General features: G+C 45.4%; 1 protein-coding gene across 1 annotated transcript in view; it reads right to left on the bottom strand.

The window, feature by feature from the left end:
* Positions 1 to 14582, bottom strand: part of MOSPD2 (motile sperm domain containing 2) — a 980078-nt gene that overhangs the window by 151721 nt on the left and 813775 nt on the right. The window contains exon 11 of the mRNA XM_044071848.1: positions 4603 to 4732. Coding sequence (XP_043927783.1) covers positions 4603 to 4732 — 130 coding nt within the window. The remainder of the gene's footprint in view (positions 1 to 4602; positions 4733 to 14582) is intronic.

Below are 14582 nucleotides of genomic sequence, written 5' to 3'. Positions count from 1 at the left end.
CTGCTTCTTACTTACATCCCTCCTAATCACCACCTACCTCCTAACCTCCTATGAACAATTTATTTCATTTTCTCTCTCACTTCCTTCAAAGCACACCAGTACACCAACAACATCCACACCTCCTTCCTTCTTACATACCCCCTCACAATCCAATTACCTACTTGCCAAATACCACAGACTATTACACTGCAAACTACTAAAAACAAAGCTAAAGAAGTCACTTTACACCTTCCAAAACATATAATCGAAAACTATCTTACTCTACTCCATCTACTACAAGATGGTGATATACACCCCAACCCAGGCCCACAAACTACTAATATCAAAACACACACAAATCACAACATCCCCTTCTCTCCTTCTTCCACTACACCCTCTAACTTATTAACTCTGGCCCATCTCAACATACGCAGCATTTGTAACAAAGTTAGCCAACTCCATGCACTATTAGAAGTTCACAAATTTGATATACTATGCTTATCAGAAACTTGGCTAAAACCTGCAATTAAAGACACTGAAATTACCCCACCTGGATATAACATTTACAGATTAGATCGTACCTCCAGGAAGGGAGGTGGTGTAGCTATTCTATATAAAACTTACTTGAAGCTTACCCTTCTTGACCTTACCTTCACTCAAAACGATACCGCTGAAATAATCTGCTCCAAAATTCAAATAAACACTACTAAAGCTATTAATATAATCTGTGCATATCTCCCCCCTGGAAATAACATCCCTACTTTAGAGCAACTTCTTGAACAACTCTCTAATAACCTCCCTCAAGAAACACTGCTCCTTGGGGACTTCAACATTGATTGGAAAACTTGTAATAATGTTAACCCTACTTCCCATATAAACCTTTATGGTTTCAAACAACTAATTGATAGCCCCACTAGAACAAACAATAAAAGTAAAAAGGAAACTACCTTAGACTGGATTCTTACAAACTCACCCCTACAAACCTACCATACTGGCATCCTTCCTGATGACCTCAGCGATCATTCACTTACCTATGTCATTAGATCTAAAACTAATGTAAACTTACCTACCTCTCACAAAACACTATATTCAAAAAAACAATTTAATCCTGAACAGTTTCAAACTGATCTGTCACTATATGACTGGTCCCCTCTTAAACACCTCTCACTAAACAATGCAGTTGAACATTTTAACTCTGCATTCCTTGCAATCTTAAATCAACATGCCCCGAGTCGTACCATTAGAACAAAGACCAAAACAGCACCTTGGCTAACCTCCAATACTAAACAAAAAATCAAACTTAGAAATAAAGCTTGGAAAACATGGCACTCCTCTAGAAACCCAACAGATCATCAAACCTTTAGAGAGCTCAGAAACAACACCAAAAAAGCCATCCTATCAGATAAGAAAAATTACTACTTCGAACTTCAGCAAACCACCAAAAAACAACCAAAAAAGTTCTGGTCTACCATTAATAATCTACTCACCCCAGGCAAAGTAGTTACACCACACCCACAGAATTTAGACCCTGATAATCCCTCTTTAATTGCCAATAACTTCAATACCTTCTTTACTACCTCCATACAAAGTCTAGCCAACCACCTATCTCCAGACTCATCCCAACTCCTCTTAAGTAACATCAACAACTCCCTACTTCCCCTCAAATTTCAACCCATACCTACCTCTTATATACAATCTCTCTTACAAAAACTTAAACCAACTACCCCCTCAGCAGACAAACTCCCTGCAGAATTCCTGCAAATAGCAGCTAAATCTATTGCTTATCCAGTTTCTATCCTAATAAACCGATCTATAAATGAAAATACTTTTCCAGACATCTGGAAAATATCACACATTATACCCTTACACAAGGGGCAAATCAACTGACCTCTCTAACTATCGCCCTATAGCCCTATTATCTCCTCTAGCCAAAATCACAGAAAAATGTATACACAAACAACTACTTAACCATCTCCTTCATAACAATCTACTAGCTAACACTCAGCATGGGTTCAGACCCTCACATAGTACCACCACTGCACTACTCTCATTTACCAACACCATCAACTCTAACCAACAACAACAAACTAACCTCTGCTCTTTTCCTAGACCTGTCAAAAGCCTTTGACATGGTTAACCACTCACTTCTTTTACACATACTAAAATCCCTTGAATTGGCCTCCTCTTCCTTATCCTGGTTCTCATCCTATCTTGAAAACCGAAAACAAGCAGTACTCTGGAAAAACTCTCTATCTACTCTACTGCCTATCTCTTTAGGTGTACCTCAAGGATCTATACTAGGCCCACTCCTATTCTCCATTTTTATTAATGATCTCCAGTCATCTATCCAGAACACAACCTGCATTCAATATGCAGATGATTCTACCATTATATGCACAGCCTCCACTCATACTGAACTCCAGTCAATGACACAATCTACCTTTTCAACAGTAGAAGAGTGGTTCTCAAAAAGATGTCTTCTCCTGAACCCCAAAAAAACAAAACTGCTACTTTTCACCCCTACCCATAAATCTTCTCAACTTCACTTCACTGTTACTGCAAGTGACAACTCCGTCATCTCCCCTGATTCCACTACCAAACTGCTAGGTGTTACTATTGATAATAATCTCAACTATGATTACCACATCAATAACACTATAAAAGCAGTTAATAAAAAGATTGGCTCACTGTACAGAATTAAACCTTTCCTTACACCAGAAGCACGGTCCACCTTAGCACAATCTCATCTCATCTCTACACTAATGTATGCTTCTTCTATCTACACTAATCTCTCGAAAAGCAACCTAAAGAAACTGACTACTTCCTACCACAATATAGCTCGCTTTGCCACAGCATCCCAGTATAGAACTCACCACTGTCTCAACCTAAAACACTTACACTGGCTAGAACTTCCTAACAAACTCAAATATCAACAACTCTTAATAACTCATAATATTTTGTACCAACCTTTAAAGACTCCTGCTCTTAATAACCTCCTAATCCCCTATAATAACTTGAAACAGCTGCGCTCCGCTGAAAAGCTACAGGTCAACACTACTAGAATTACAAATTCAGCAGGTAACTGCCTTTTCTCCAACTCAGTTGGCAAAATATGGAATAACCTCCCTTCACACATCACTTCACTAGCCTCCTATCCTCTTTTCAAAAAACAACTTCTTGTACATCTGAACAACTTTTGGCTCTGTTCCTGTACAAATCCAGGCTAATATACTTTCATCTTTCTTCTATTATATCCCCAGTCATCTAAATTGCAACCTTTTTCTAGTATATCAAAGGACCTAATTGTACCATAATGAATTACTGTCTCTCTTAAAATGTGGATAGTAATATGACTTTTTATTACTTAATCTAGACTGATATCTAAGCATTTTTGCTCAAAATATGTAACAAATGTAATTATTGTAAATGATTTAATCATTATTTCTTATAACCTTGTTTCATCTTGGAGCTTTTCTCCCCGGGCCTCCACTGAAAATGGAAATTATCCAGTTGGACTAGCCCGGTCAACAAATGTAAAATAAAATAAATAAAAAATAAATAAAATACAATGGGCAGGAAGATGAATTTTCCTATCCATCTATGGCCAAATGATATAGCTGTGAAGGACAATATAAACACTGTAGATTCAAAAAAGCAAAACATAAAATATTGAAGGAAGTGAAAGCATCTAACATGCCTAGAAGACAGGCAATGGAAGATGTTGACATAAAAGAACACATGGGGGACCCACTTGCTGGTACAAACATTATTCATAAAGAACTGAAGGTCTTTAAGACCTGTGTTATAGCAAAACAATACAGCAATGCCCTCTCCTCTTTGTAACTTATATTCTTAGGGAAGAGCATTAAAGGATCCCTTACTATTTGAAGCTCTTTCCACTAAATAACCTCCTTTGTGACTTCAGGACACTTGGCTTCAATAAAATTTAACATCTATCACACACTTAAATGTGACAGCTTCAAATCTTCATGACTTCTAATCCTATGGAACACTCATTAAACTTAGCTCATCAATTCTTAACCTTTAAACAGGAAATGGATAACTACATGGGCACTCACAAGCTCCAACATGGGATCCACGGCATCAAGCTCCTCGAGTGGCAATATGCCTTTATCCCGTACACCAAAACTACGGACCTATGACCGCTTAAAGCATGTGTAGGACAAACATAGCAGGATACAAGTACAGAGAGCACAAAATTATGACTAAATGTCAGCTACATGGGACACCTGATTACAACCATTGTGGAAGACCAAAATGACCATGCAGTTCTGCCCGATGTATTTTATAGGTATAAACTTGGAAGGTGTTCAAACTCCTTACAATATGGTAACTGGAAAATATGCTCAGACGGCGAGAAGGATCAGCATCTTTTACTCATCTAATTGATAATGAAGAAAACATTTCCAGAAAGGACAATGCTCTTTATGTAGTATTATCACTTATGTGTACTTTCAAAATTAAATATTTTTTTTACAAATGAAAATAACATTATCATACTGCAGAGTAACCACAAACATTCAAAACATACATTTATTATGTTTATCTAAGAGTGTATTACACCATTAACATACTCTGAATACTGAAAATGAGTTAAAATACCTGTGTTCCATTACTTTGCTTCTGGGCACTTCCTTCCAGAACTGGCTTAGATCTGAAGAACTTGTACCAGAACTTTGATCCATCTCAGCTGCCATAATCAAAAAACGATCTTGTGGGGAAGCTTCAAAACCTAGAAGCAAAAATATTTTGAATTGTTCTTTTTTCATGAATGAAAAATAAAAACTGAAACAGTGAATAAAAATAAAAAAATGTTTATAGAATGGTCACAATACATGTTTGTACCACCTACTCCTACGGCAGCCAAGGGTGACTCATGGTACTGAACTCCTGGGCTGCAACCCTCCCAAAGCAAAACTGCTCTTTGTTTTTAGTGTGAACGCATGTTTTTTGTTTTCCTTACAGAAGAAAAAAAAAAAAAAAAAACACAACTACATGAAAAGAGACATTGAGGAGCTCTCTGATTATGTAGCCCAGGCAGGTATGACTCTGACCTTGAGCAGTATCCTACCTTCACCTAGAATGATGCCACAATACAGTGATAAGATGATCAGCTTTAATAATTGGCTTAAATTCTGGTGTCAATCAAAGGGGATCCAATGTCTGTCTGCCTGGGATGACATGCTGGACAAGCCACGCTGCTTCGCAAGGGACAGCTTGCACCTGTCACCCCTGGGCTTCCGGATATTGGTAAAGGCTCTTGCCACCCCCATAGTGCCTTTTTTAGGCAAGGTTCAAATTCTAAACCTACCACCCTAGAACACAAAAAAGGAAAAAAACTAAGGGTAATGCTGCTCAATGCCAGAAGTCTCAATCTCAAGATGCACGCACTCGAGGCCCTTCTCAGTATGGAGAACATCGATGTCTGTGCTGTGACAGAAACCTGGTTCAAGGCTCCTGAGAGCACCCCAGCACTATCAGGTTTCACCTCATATCATGCGTTCCGGCCCCAAAATCCGGACAACATCAAGAAAGGAGGGGGGGTGTCCATATTCATAAAGGACACACACACCTCAAGGTTGGTGGCAACACACGATGCATCGGAGACCATCCAGGTGCAATTAACCATAGGCAAGACTGCTCTGCAATTTGTAGCATGTTACAGGCCACCCTCTCAAACTCAGGAACCTCACATGGCCTTCCTGAAAACACTGGAGGGGATAAATGTATCTCCAAACACCATCATACTAGGTGATTTCAACTACCCTAATATAGACTGGGAACACTACTCAAGCCCAAACACTCTAGCCCAAAGGTTCCTGGAGTTCATAAACTCAAATGCCATGGAACAATTAGTCACCATCCCCACAAGAGGAGAAAACATACTTGATCTCATCATCACGAACATGGGATCACAATGTTCAACACCAGAAGTATACCCCTCACTGGTGAGATCAGATCATAAACTAATCTCGCTGGAGGTCCTCATCCCGCCCCCACCTGAAATAAAAAAGACCACAGTGAAAAACTTCTCAAAAGCCGACTTCACACTTCTAAAAACTGGTGTTCCTTTAAGGCCCCTGAGCCAGTGGTAAACATTACTCAAACCGCTGAATCACTTACAAATGCCTTCTACCAGCACCTACAGGACTGCATGGATCAGGCAATCCCAAACAAAACTAAGACTCTTTGTACCAAAGGCAAGCGTCCAGACTGGTGGACCCCAGCCATAAACAAGCTCTACAACAAAAGGAGGAAGCTACTACAAGATAGAGCAAAATCCTTGAAAGGTAAGACACCTTTGATCATTATAAGTAAAAAACTAAGAGCTCTCATAAAATCATCCAAGGCAAATTTTGAGAGAAAAATCGCCAAGGACTCAAAAGACAATCATAAGGCCTTCTTTAGCTATGTTAGAAACCTAGGAGGAAACTCCAGATATGCTCAGAATTAGTTCAAAATGATGTGAAGATTACTGAACCTACACACATTGCCAACATACTGGCTGACAGGTTCAGTGCAAACTCCCCCCCCCCAAAAGGCGAGATATCTATACCAGAGGATTGTAGCCCCCCAAACATCTCCAACGCCCAGGTGAGAACTGCTCTCTGCAAGGCAAAAAACACAGCATCCATGGGACCGGATGGTGTCCCTGGCTGTGTGCTCCACGAACTCAATGAGGAATTAAACCCCAGTTAGGACAGCTGTTTAATCTTAGCCCCACCCCAGGATACTTACCCAGGAGTGGCGACGGCGACTGTGGTCCCACTTCACAAGGCGGTGCCTCCACTGACCCTGGAAATTACCGTCCCATTAGCTTGACAAGCCTTATCTGCAAAGCCATGGAGAGGATCATAATGGAACTCATAAATAAAGACATACGAAACTTGCAGACTTTGGATCCAACCCAGTTTGGCTTTGTCAAAGGCAGATCATGCCTTTTAAACTTGGTTGACTTTTCAAAACAGTCACCAATGCCATTGATGAGGTAAAGGCAGTCCATACAGCCTACCTCGACCTGGCAAAGGCCTTCGACACAATACCCCACTCAGGTATCATCGAAAAACTCATCAGCTTGAATGTTAACCCACACATCACAAGATGGGTTGCAAACTGGCTAAGTGACAGAACCCACAGGGTCAGAGTTGCTGGCGCCATGTCAGACTCAAAGCCTGTCACAAGTGGTGTCCCACAGGGCTCAGTCCTGGGACCACTCTTGTTCGGCATCTACTTTTCTGAAGTACAAGCGAACACAGGAGGGTTATGGCTAACAAAGTTTGCAGATGACTGCAAACTGGGCGCCATAGTCGAAAACACATCTGACACAGATATCCTTCAGAAGGGCCTCACAGAAACGGATAACTGGTGCCAGAGCCATGGCCTAAAGTTACACGCCAAGAAATGCATAGTCATACCCTTCGGGAAAAACAAGGTTACCCCCAGCTACCATATAGGTGGCAATCCACTGAGCACAAAAGAATTCATCAGGGATCTGGGGACCCAGGTTGACAGTAACCTTTCGTTTGACACTCATATTGCCAAAGTAGTTAGGAAAACCTTCTACATTGCCCACCTGATCACGAAGGGATTCACATCTAGATCAAGGGATGTTCATCATCCCCCTGTACTCATCACTCATTAGACCTATGATTGAGTACAATGCCCCATTCGGAATGTATCTGACCCGACACCTGCAGCAGCTGGAAAGGCCCCAAAAGTTCCTCACCAAAAGGATAAAGGGTCTCAAAAATATGTCTTATGCTGCCCGACTGAAAGAACTCCAGCTCTATTCAGTCGCATACCGCTTGCTCAGAGGTGACCTGTGCCTGACATATAAGGCCATGTCAAACCCAGATTTGTTGAATATGCTTCACCTCAAAAAATCTAGATCCCTCAGAACCACAAGGGCGGGAGACTTAAACTTTGACACGGTTATTAATAGAACGTGCTGGAGGGACAGATTCATCACCCAAAGACTCCCTATGCTGTGGAACAAAATCCCGGTACATGTGAGGCAGAGCACCTCGCTGGCCTTGTTCAAGAGGAATCTTGACCAATGGATGGGAGATCGCAGATATACCCCAGGGATTACTTCAGTGTCACTGCTTGACAGAGGCACAGCATAATAATAGGCATAGTTTTCTTCAAACTAAAGTGGTGGCGAAAGTCACATAACTATGGGCTAGGCTTATAAATGCCCTTGGGCAGATAGCCTAGAATGAACCTATGAACTTATGAACAACCATCTTCCCATTTCAGGGTATGGAACTCTAGTCATATGCAACGCATGTAAGGAGTTCAGAATTCTATAAAAAAAAAATCAGCTGTCTCAGTTTGGCTGTTTTTAAACAACCTGGCATTTACACACATGCCCTCTTACAGTCTAAAATGATTGTGTCTCATGACAGATCCTCTTGCCGTTTCAGGGGCCCTTAAATTACATTTTAATGGGGGTTGCTTGGCTGCAATACACAGCAGTAAACAGCCTTCCCCAATAGCTCAGGTTACAGTAGATGGATGCTGTCTGAGGGAAAAGGAATTAAAACTAAAGGTGAGCATAGGAAAAGCTGCCCTTTTTAATTAATTAGCGGACGGGGAAACTGGCTTTTTTTAATTATTTTTTTTAGTTAACAACCTTTATCTTTACTGTCAGCCAAACTGACGAGTTGCAATTTTTCAATAGTTAATACTGTGTGTGTTTGTGTGCATGTGCCTATCTCTCCATGTCTGTGTGTAGGCAGGTTGAAATGGGTTGCATTGTACATATCTGATGGCAACTGTGACCAGATATGTAGGCATGTTTTCATCATTCTGATTACAATCAGACATTAACGTATACAGAGTCAATGTGGCTGTTAATTAATGGGCAGGTGTGGGTGTGTGGGTAGGTGGGAGAGTGTGTGTGCTTGCATGTAGGGGGCTGCATTTTAAGTGTTTAGGAGTAACAAACAAACATATTGTATACATTATTTATTTATTTACTTTTTTTTTTTAATTTCATCACAGGCATCCAAAGTAGAGAGAGTCAATAAAGTAGCTGCAATTTGAGGGCATATTTTTGTGTACTTGCAATAGGTTGCATTGTGTGTCTAACAACAATGAGATGAAATGCATTACTGTAGCCACAGTCAAAGTGTCAGAAACTGTATGGCACATGTGTGTGCAAAGGGGCTGTAATGGGCTGTCCTGCATGTAATGGACAACAATGAGTTGAAATACTTTACTTGAATAAGAAGTTATGTACTCACCATAACTTTCCATCTGAGTAGGAAAGTTCATTTGTCTGCAACCTTTGTGCATCGGATCCAATCTCGGATCCGAGCCGGCAACTTGTTTCAGAGCTATCAGATCCGAGCTCCTAGCTCCTCCCCTTACCCATAATCCCCTGCCGACACAGACTGACCTCAGATCAAGTTTGCCTCATACAAGCAGCTAAAAAGGTTAAATACGTCCCGTAGGGGACTAGAAGAAGGACATCCAGGGACTAAAACTTCTGAAGGTCAGGGGGAAGGAGGGGGGGATGGTTGCAGACAAATGAAGTTTCCTACTCAGATGGAACGTTATGGTGAGTACATAACTTCTTAATCTGAAGTAGGTACTTCATTTGTCAGCAACCTTTGGGACAGAGTCCCCAGCTACCTGGATCTTGGGCGGTCATCATGGAAGGATATTCCGGAGCACTGCGGAGCCAAAAGATGCTCTCCCTCTGGAGATAACGTCCAGCTTATAATGGTTGATAAAGGTATGAGATGAGGCCCAAGTGGCTGCGGAGCAAATATCATCTAAAAACACTCTAGACCTAAAGGCAGCGGAGGTAGATATAGCGCGAGTAGAGTGTGCATGAACTCCCTGAGGTGTGGGCCTCCCAGAACTTTCATAGGCCGATAGAATACACTGCGAGATCCTTCGTGATAAAGTGACCTTAGAGACAGGTTTACCTAAGTTAAATTTGGCAAAGGAGATGAACTGGTCAGATTGTCTATGACCAGCAGTCCTGTGAATGCAAAAGCGCAGTTGTCTATGCACATCTAACGAATGCAGTTTGTATTCTCCTTTGTTCTGATACTTAGGAAACAAGACTGGCAGGTTAATGGATTGATTGATATTGGCCTCTGAAGCCACCTTGGGAAGAAACGAGGGGTTGGTCCTGAGGTACACTCTATCCTGGTGAAAAGCCAAGTACGGGGGTTTTACACAAAAGGCCTAAAGCTCAGAAACTCTTTTCGCTGAAGTAATAGCGACAAGGAACGCCGTTTTCCAAGATAGGTACTTAAGATCAACCGAAGCAGCAGGTTCAAAAGGGGGAGCTGTCAATGCCTGTAGGACTAGTGATAAATCCCAAGGGGGTATAACTTCCTTGACAGGAGGTCTGGGCAGGAAGGTACCCTTTAGAAAGGTTTTACACAATTTAGCCGTAATCAAGGGACCTGACTCATGTCCCACATGATAACGAGAGATAGTTGCCAGTTGAACCTTGACCATAGAGCAGCTAGCCCCCTGATGAAACAGACCTGTAAGGAAATCCAACACAGTCAGTAACGGTGCTGTGAAGGGATCTAAGTTATGATTCTCCACCCAAATGGAGAAATGCTTCCACTTACTGCGATAGACCTTCCTAGTGGAAGGTTTATGTGCTGCTACAAGGATGGCTTTAACTGGGGAAGAGATTCCGAGAGTCCTGATTAGGAGTGGAACTGGAGCAGCCAAGCTGTCAACTTGAGGTTGTCCAGATTCGGGATCGGGAGATTCAGGGGATGAGATATTAGATCCGGTAGGGGATCCGGAATCCAAGGAGGATTTACCAGGCGAGACCACAGGTAAGGGAACCACGCTTGACGAGGCCAGAATGGGGCAATGAGGATCATTCTGCTCCCCAACCGACTGGCTTTCTGTAGGAGTTTCAGCATCAGAGGTAGAGGTGGGTAAGCATAAAGTAGACCGGGAGGCCAAGCATGCACCAGAGCGTCTCTCGGGGATTCCCCGAAGGGGGGAATTAGAGCGAAGTAACTGTTGCATTTCGTATTTGAGGGAAAAGTAAAGAGATCGCAACAGGGTTGCCCCCATTCGGCAAAAATCAGCTTCGCTACCTGGGGGATTGAGAGACAACTCGTAAGGGGAAAGGATGGTGCGGCTGAGCCTGTCCGCCAGAATGTTGGTCCGTCCCGGAATGTGCGTCGCAATAAGAAAGCGGTTGGTGGAGGTCGCCCATTCCCACACTCTCATGGCCTCTCGACAGAGAGGATTGGACCTGGTTCCCCCCTGTTTGTTGATGTACCAAACAAATGACATGCTGTCTGGATTGCAATAGTTCCTACAAGAAGAAAGTTCTGAAGTGCTTGCAACGCTAATAGCACCGCCCTCATCTCCAGGACATTGATATGCAAAGAGGTCTCTGTGTCGTTCCACGTGCCTTGGACCGTCCTGCCTGAGCAATGCCCCCCCTACCCGAGGCGAGAGGTGTCCGTGGTCACCGTGGCGAGGGGAGGAGGCGTGGAGAAGGGACGTCCTGTATGGAGGTCCGGAGATTGGAGCCACCATAAGAGAGCCCTCCTGCAAGCCCTGCTGAGGGGAATAGGATGGCTTAGGGGGTAATGTAGAAAGGACCACTGTACTTGAAGGGTCCATTGCAGGACCCTCATATTTAGACGGGCCAATGGCAAGAGAGTGATTGCCACCGCCATGGAGCCTAGAGCCCTCAGGACCAACTCTGCCGATGGGGCTCCTAATTGGAGGATGGCCCGCACATGAAGCCTCAGGTTTTGTTGTCGTTCCGCAGTCAAGAATGCTAGAAGGTTTCTTGTATCCAACTTGGCCCCTATAAACTCTATCACCTGAGTCGGAGCAAGAGAAGATTTGTCCCTGCTGATGGTGATGCCCAGCTGGGGAGCAAGCCGAAGGAAGTAGTCCCTAGCTGAGCAAAGTAGATGCCTTGTCGGGGTGGTCAGGAGCCAGTCATCCAGGTATGGAAAAACCTGCATTCCCTGGAGTCTCAGGTGGGCCGCTATCACTGCTAATACTTTGGTAAACACCCTGGGGGCTGTGGTGAGGCCAAAGGGAAGGACTCTGAACTGGTAGTGACTGGCTCCCAGCCAGAAGCAGAGGAACCTCCTGGATCGTCTGTCCATCAGAATGTGGCAGTACGCATCCTTGAGGTCTATTGAGCACATCCAGTCATTCTCCCACAATAGGGGGAGGATGGAATGAAGAGTGACCATCCGGAATTTTTGTTTGGTTACTGACAGGTTCAAAAGGGAGAGGTCGAGAATTGGCCTCAAGTCCCCCGTCTTTTTTGGCACCAGAAAGAACCTGGAGTAAAAAACCTAATCCGCGCTGGTCTGGGGGGAATGGTTGGATGGCTCTTTTTTCTAGGAGCTGCTGAATTTCTGCAGCTGCTACCTCCCTCTGATTGGGTGGTACATCGGGGAGGTTTCTGAGTTTGGGGACATGATACAGGGGAATTTGGTAACCTCTGGATATGATACGAAGCACCCAGTGATCTGATGTGATGGACTCCCAAGCTGCCAGGTGCCATGAGAAATGCCCCCCGACTGCCTCCAGAGTGGAGCAGTCGGGCAACCCATCAGGGTTGCTGCATGGGCTGATCAGAGAAGGTTTCTCTGGACCCAAAATTATTCGGGCCTCCTCTGCCTCTAGGGCGGCGTCCTCCCTGTCCTCCTCTGCCAAGGAAGGACTGGTTGTCCGGAGCAGGCTGGGAATGTTGCGATTTCCAGAACCACATCTTCTTCTGTCCCTTTTGGTTCTTAGAGAAGGACCTCTTGGGAGCAGAGAAGTGGACTCCAACGGCAGACGTCTTCCCGTCCTTTTCGCTCTGGACTAAAGTCTTGCGAACTGTCTTGCCAAATAAAGCAGAACCATCGAAAGGGGCATTCGCAAATGACGCCTTGAAGGGTTCCGCAAAGTCACAATGTAGGAGCCAGGCCTGGCATCTCATGACTAGGCCTGCTCCGCTGGCTCTAGCGGCTCCCTCTGTGGCATGGGACAAAAGCCGCATAGAGGTATTCAATATAGATCTTAGAGTGCCCAAGCGAGTGGAGTACAATTGTTTGTCCTCCGCCGACATGGACTCCGGGGGGGAAGCAGCGTACTCTTTGATAAGGTCTCGCTGCATCCTAATAATGTGTGCCATGTAGTTCAGGGACCTTACTGAGAAGGTTGCTGAACTAAAGACCCGCTTCCTTAGGCGATCCATCGAGCGGGACTCTTTGCTCGGTGGATGGACCAAGGGGCTCTCCTGAGCTAACTCCCTCTTAGTGGCTGCCGCCACCAACATGGCATCGACGAGGGGACCCTTGCTCCAGTGGGACCTCTCTGAAGGGGGGCTCAGAATCCTATTGGAACGTTTGGGAACTGGTTCCACAGTGTCCGGCTCCTTCCATGCCCTGGTGGTAATAAGGTCCACCAGGGTTCGGGCGGAGGGGACACCCAAGAGGTAGATGGGCCTGCTTCAAACGCCTCCAGGAACACGGACTCGGAGGAAGCCTTGGGGGCAGACCACCCCCCCCTAATCCTGAGCATTTCCATGATGTCTCTGAAGGAGACATCCTCGGGGGGTGACCTTGGGGAGCCTTCCCCTTCATCCAAGTCCGTGTCTTCTGTTAAGGACTCAGGGGAGTCCACGTGCCTCCTCTTACACTTCCGCTTATGAGGAACATCCTCGGGGGGGCTGTCCGAGGAAGTCTCACCAGCAACATCTTGTTCCAAAGGAACGACCTGAGACATCGAAGCAGGCTGTCCCTGTGGCCGGGCGATGGAAGCCAGACCCAGCTGACAGGGAGTGCAGGATGGGGCCGAGGCAAGGGCCGGGGGTCTGGATGCACTCAACAGAGCCCTCTCCATCGCATTGAAGGCCGAGGGAGAGTCGCTCTCTCTTGGATCCAAGAGCAGACTCCCACTTGGATCCGATGGGGGGATCAGAACCGGAGCTGAGACCATCGGATCCGAAGGACCCGTGTGCTCTGACCTGGACGGAGCCGAAGGCACACTGAATCCCTCGGATCCGAAGCTCAGCCCACGGCTCCAAGAGCTCGGATCCGACAAGGACGGACCCGACAAACTCGAGGGAAAGGTCGGAGCCGAAGTACCAAGCACTGTCGGCGCCGACCCACCCCCAGCTCCAACGCTGGCCGGCTCCGGGTGCTCCGAACCTGGGAAGCGGGTCGGAGAAGGAGCTATCGGGGCAAAAAAAGGCGTTGAGCTCCCCCCTGAAGGGGGGGAGGTAGGAGCACTCCCATCTGCAGCTGGGCCTGGATGAACCTTCACATCATCCGGTCCAAGTCTGCATCTGACAGGCTATAAGTGGATCTCGACGAGGCCACCGAGGTGGGCTGGGAGTGCCACCTCGATGACCTCGACGGAGATCGGGTCTCCTCCTCCTTGGGTCCCGGTGAGAAGCATGGGGACCGGAGCTGAGGAGGAGACTTGGAAGCCTTGGAGGGAGAAGCCCGCCTAGCCGGGGGGGGGGGGCCGAAGCAGAGGCCTCGGCCCGCCACTTGTGGTGCTTCTCCCTCTTTTTCTCCCTCCTGGCCTCCCTCTCCTCCGGCGCCGTAGTGGGAGTTTTGAGT

This window comes from Protopterus annectens, chromosome 5.part0 (assembly GCF_019279795.1).
Source record: "Protopterus annectens isolate FY-2018-M chromosome 5.part0, PAN1.0, whole genome shotgun sequence".
In the NCBI taxonomy this organism is placed as follows: Eukaryota; Metazoa; Chordata; order Ceratodontiformes; family Protopteridae; genus Protopterus; species Protopterus annectens.
The sequence above is the reverse complement of the archived record's forward strand: the minus strand, read 5'-3'. Positions and strand labels throughout refer to the sequence as shown.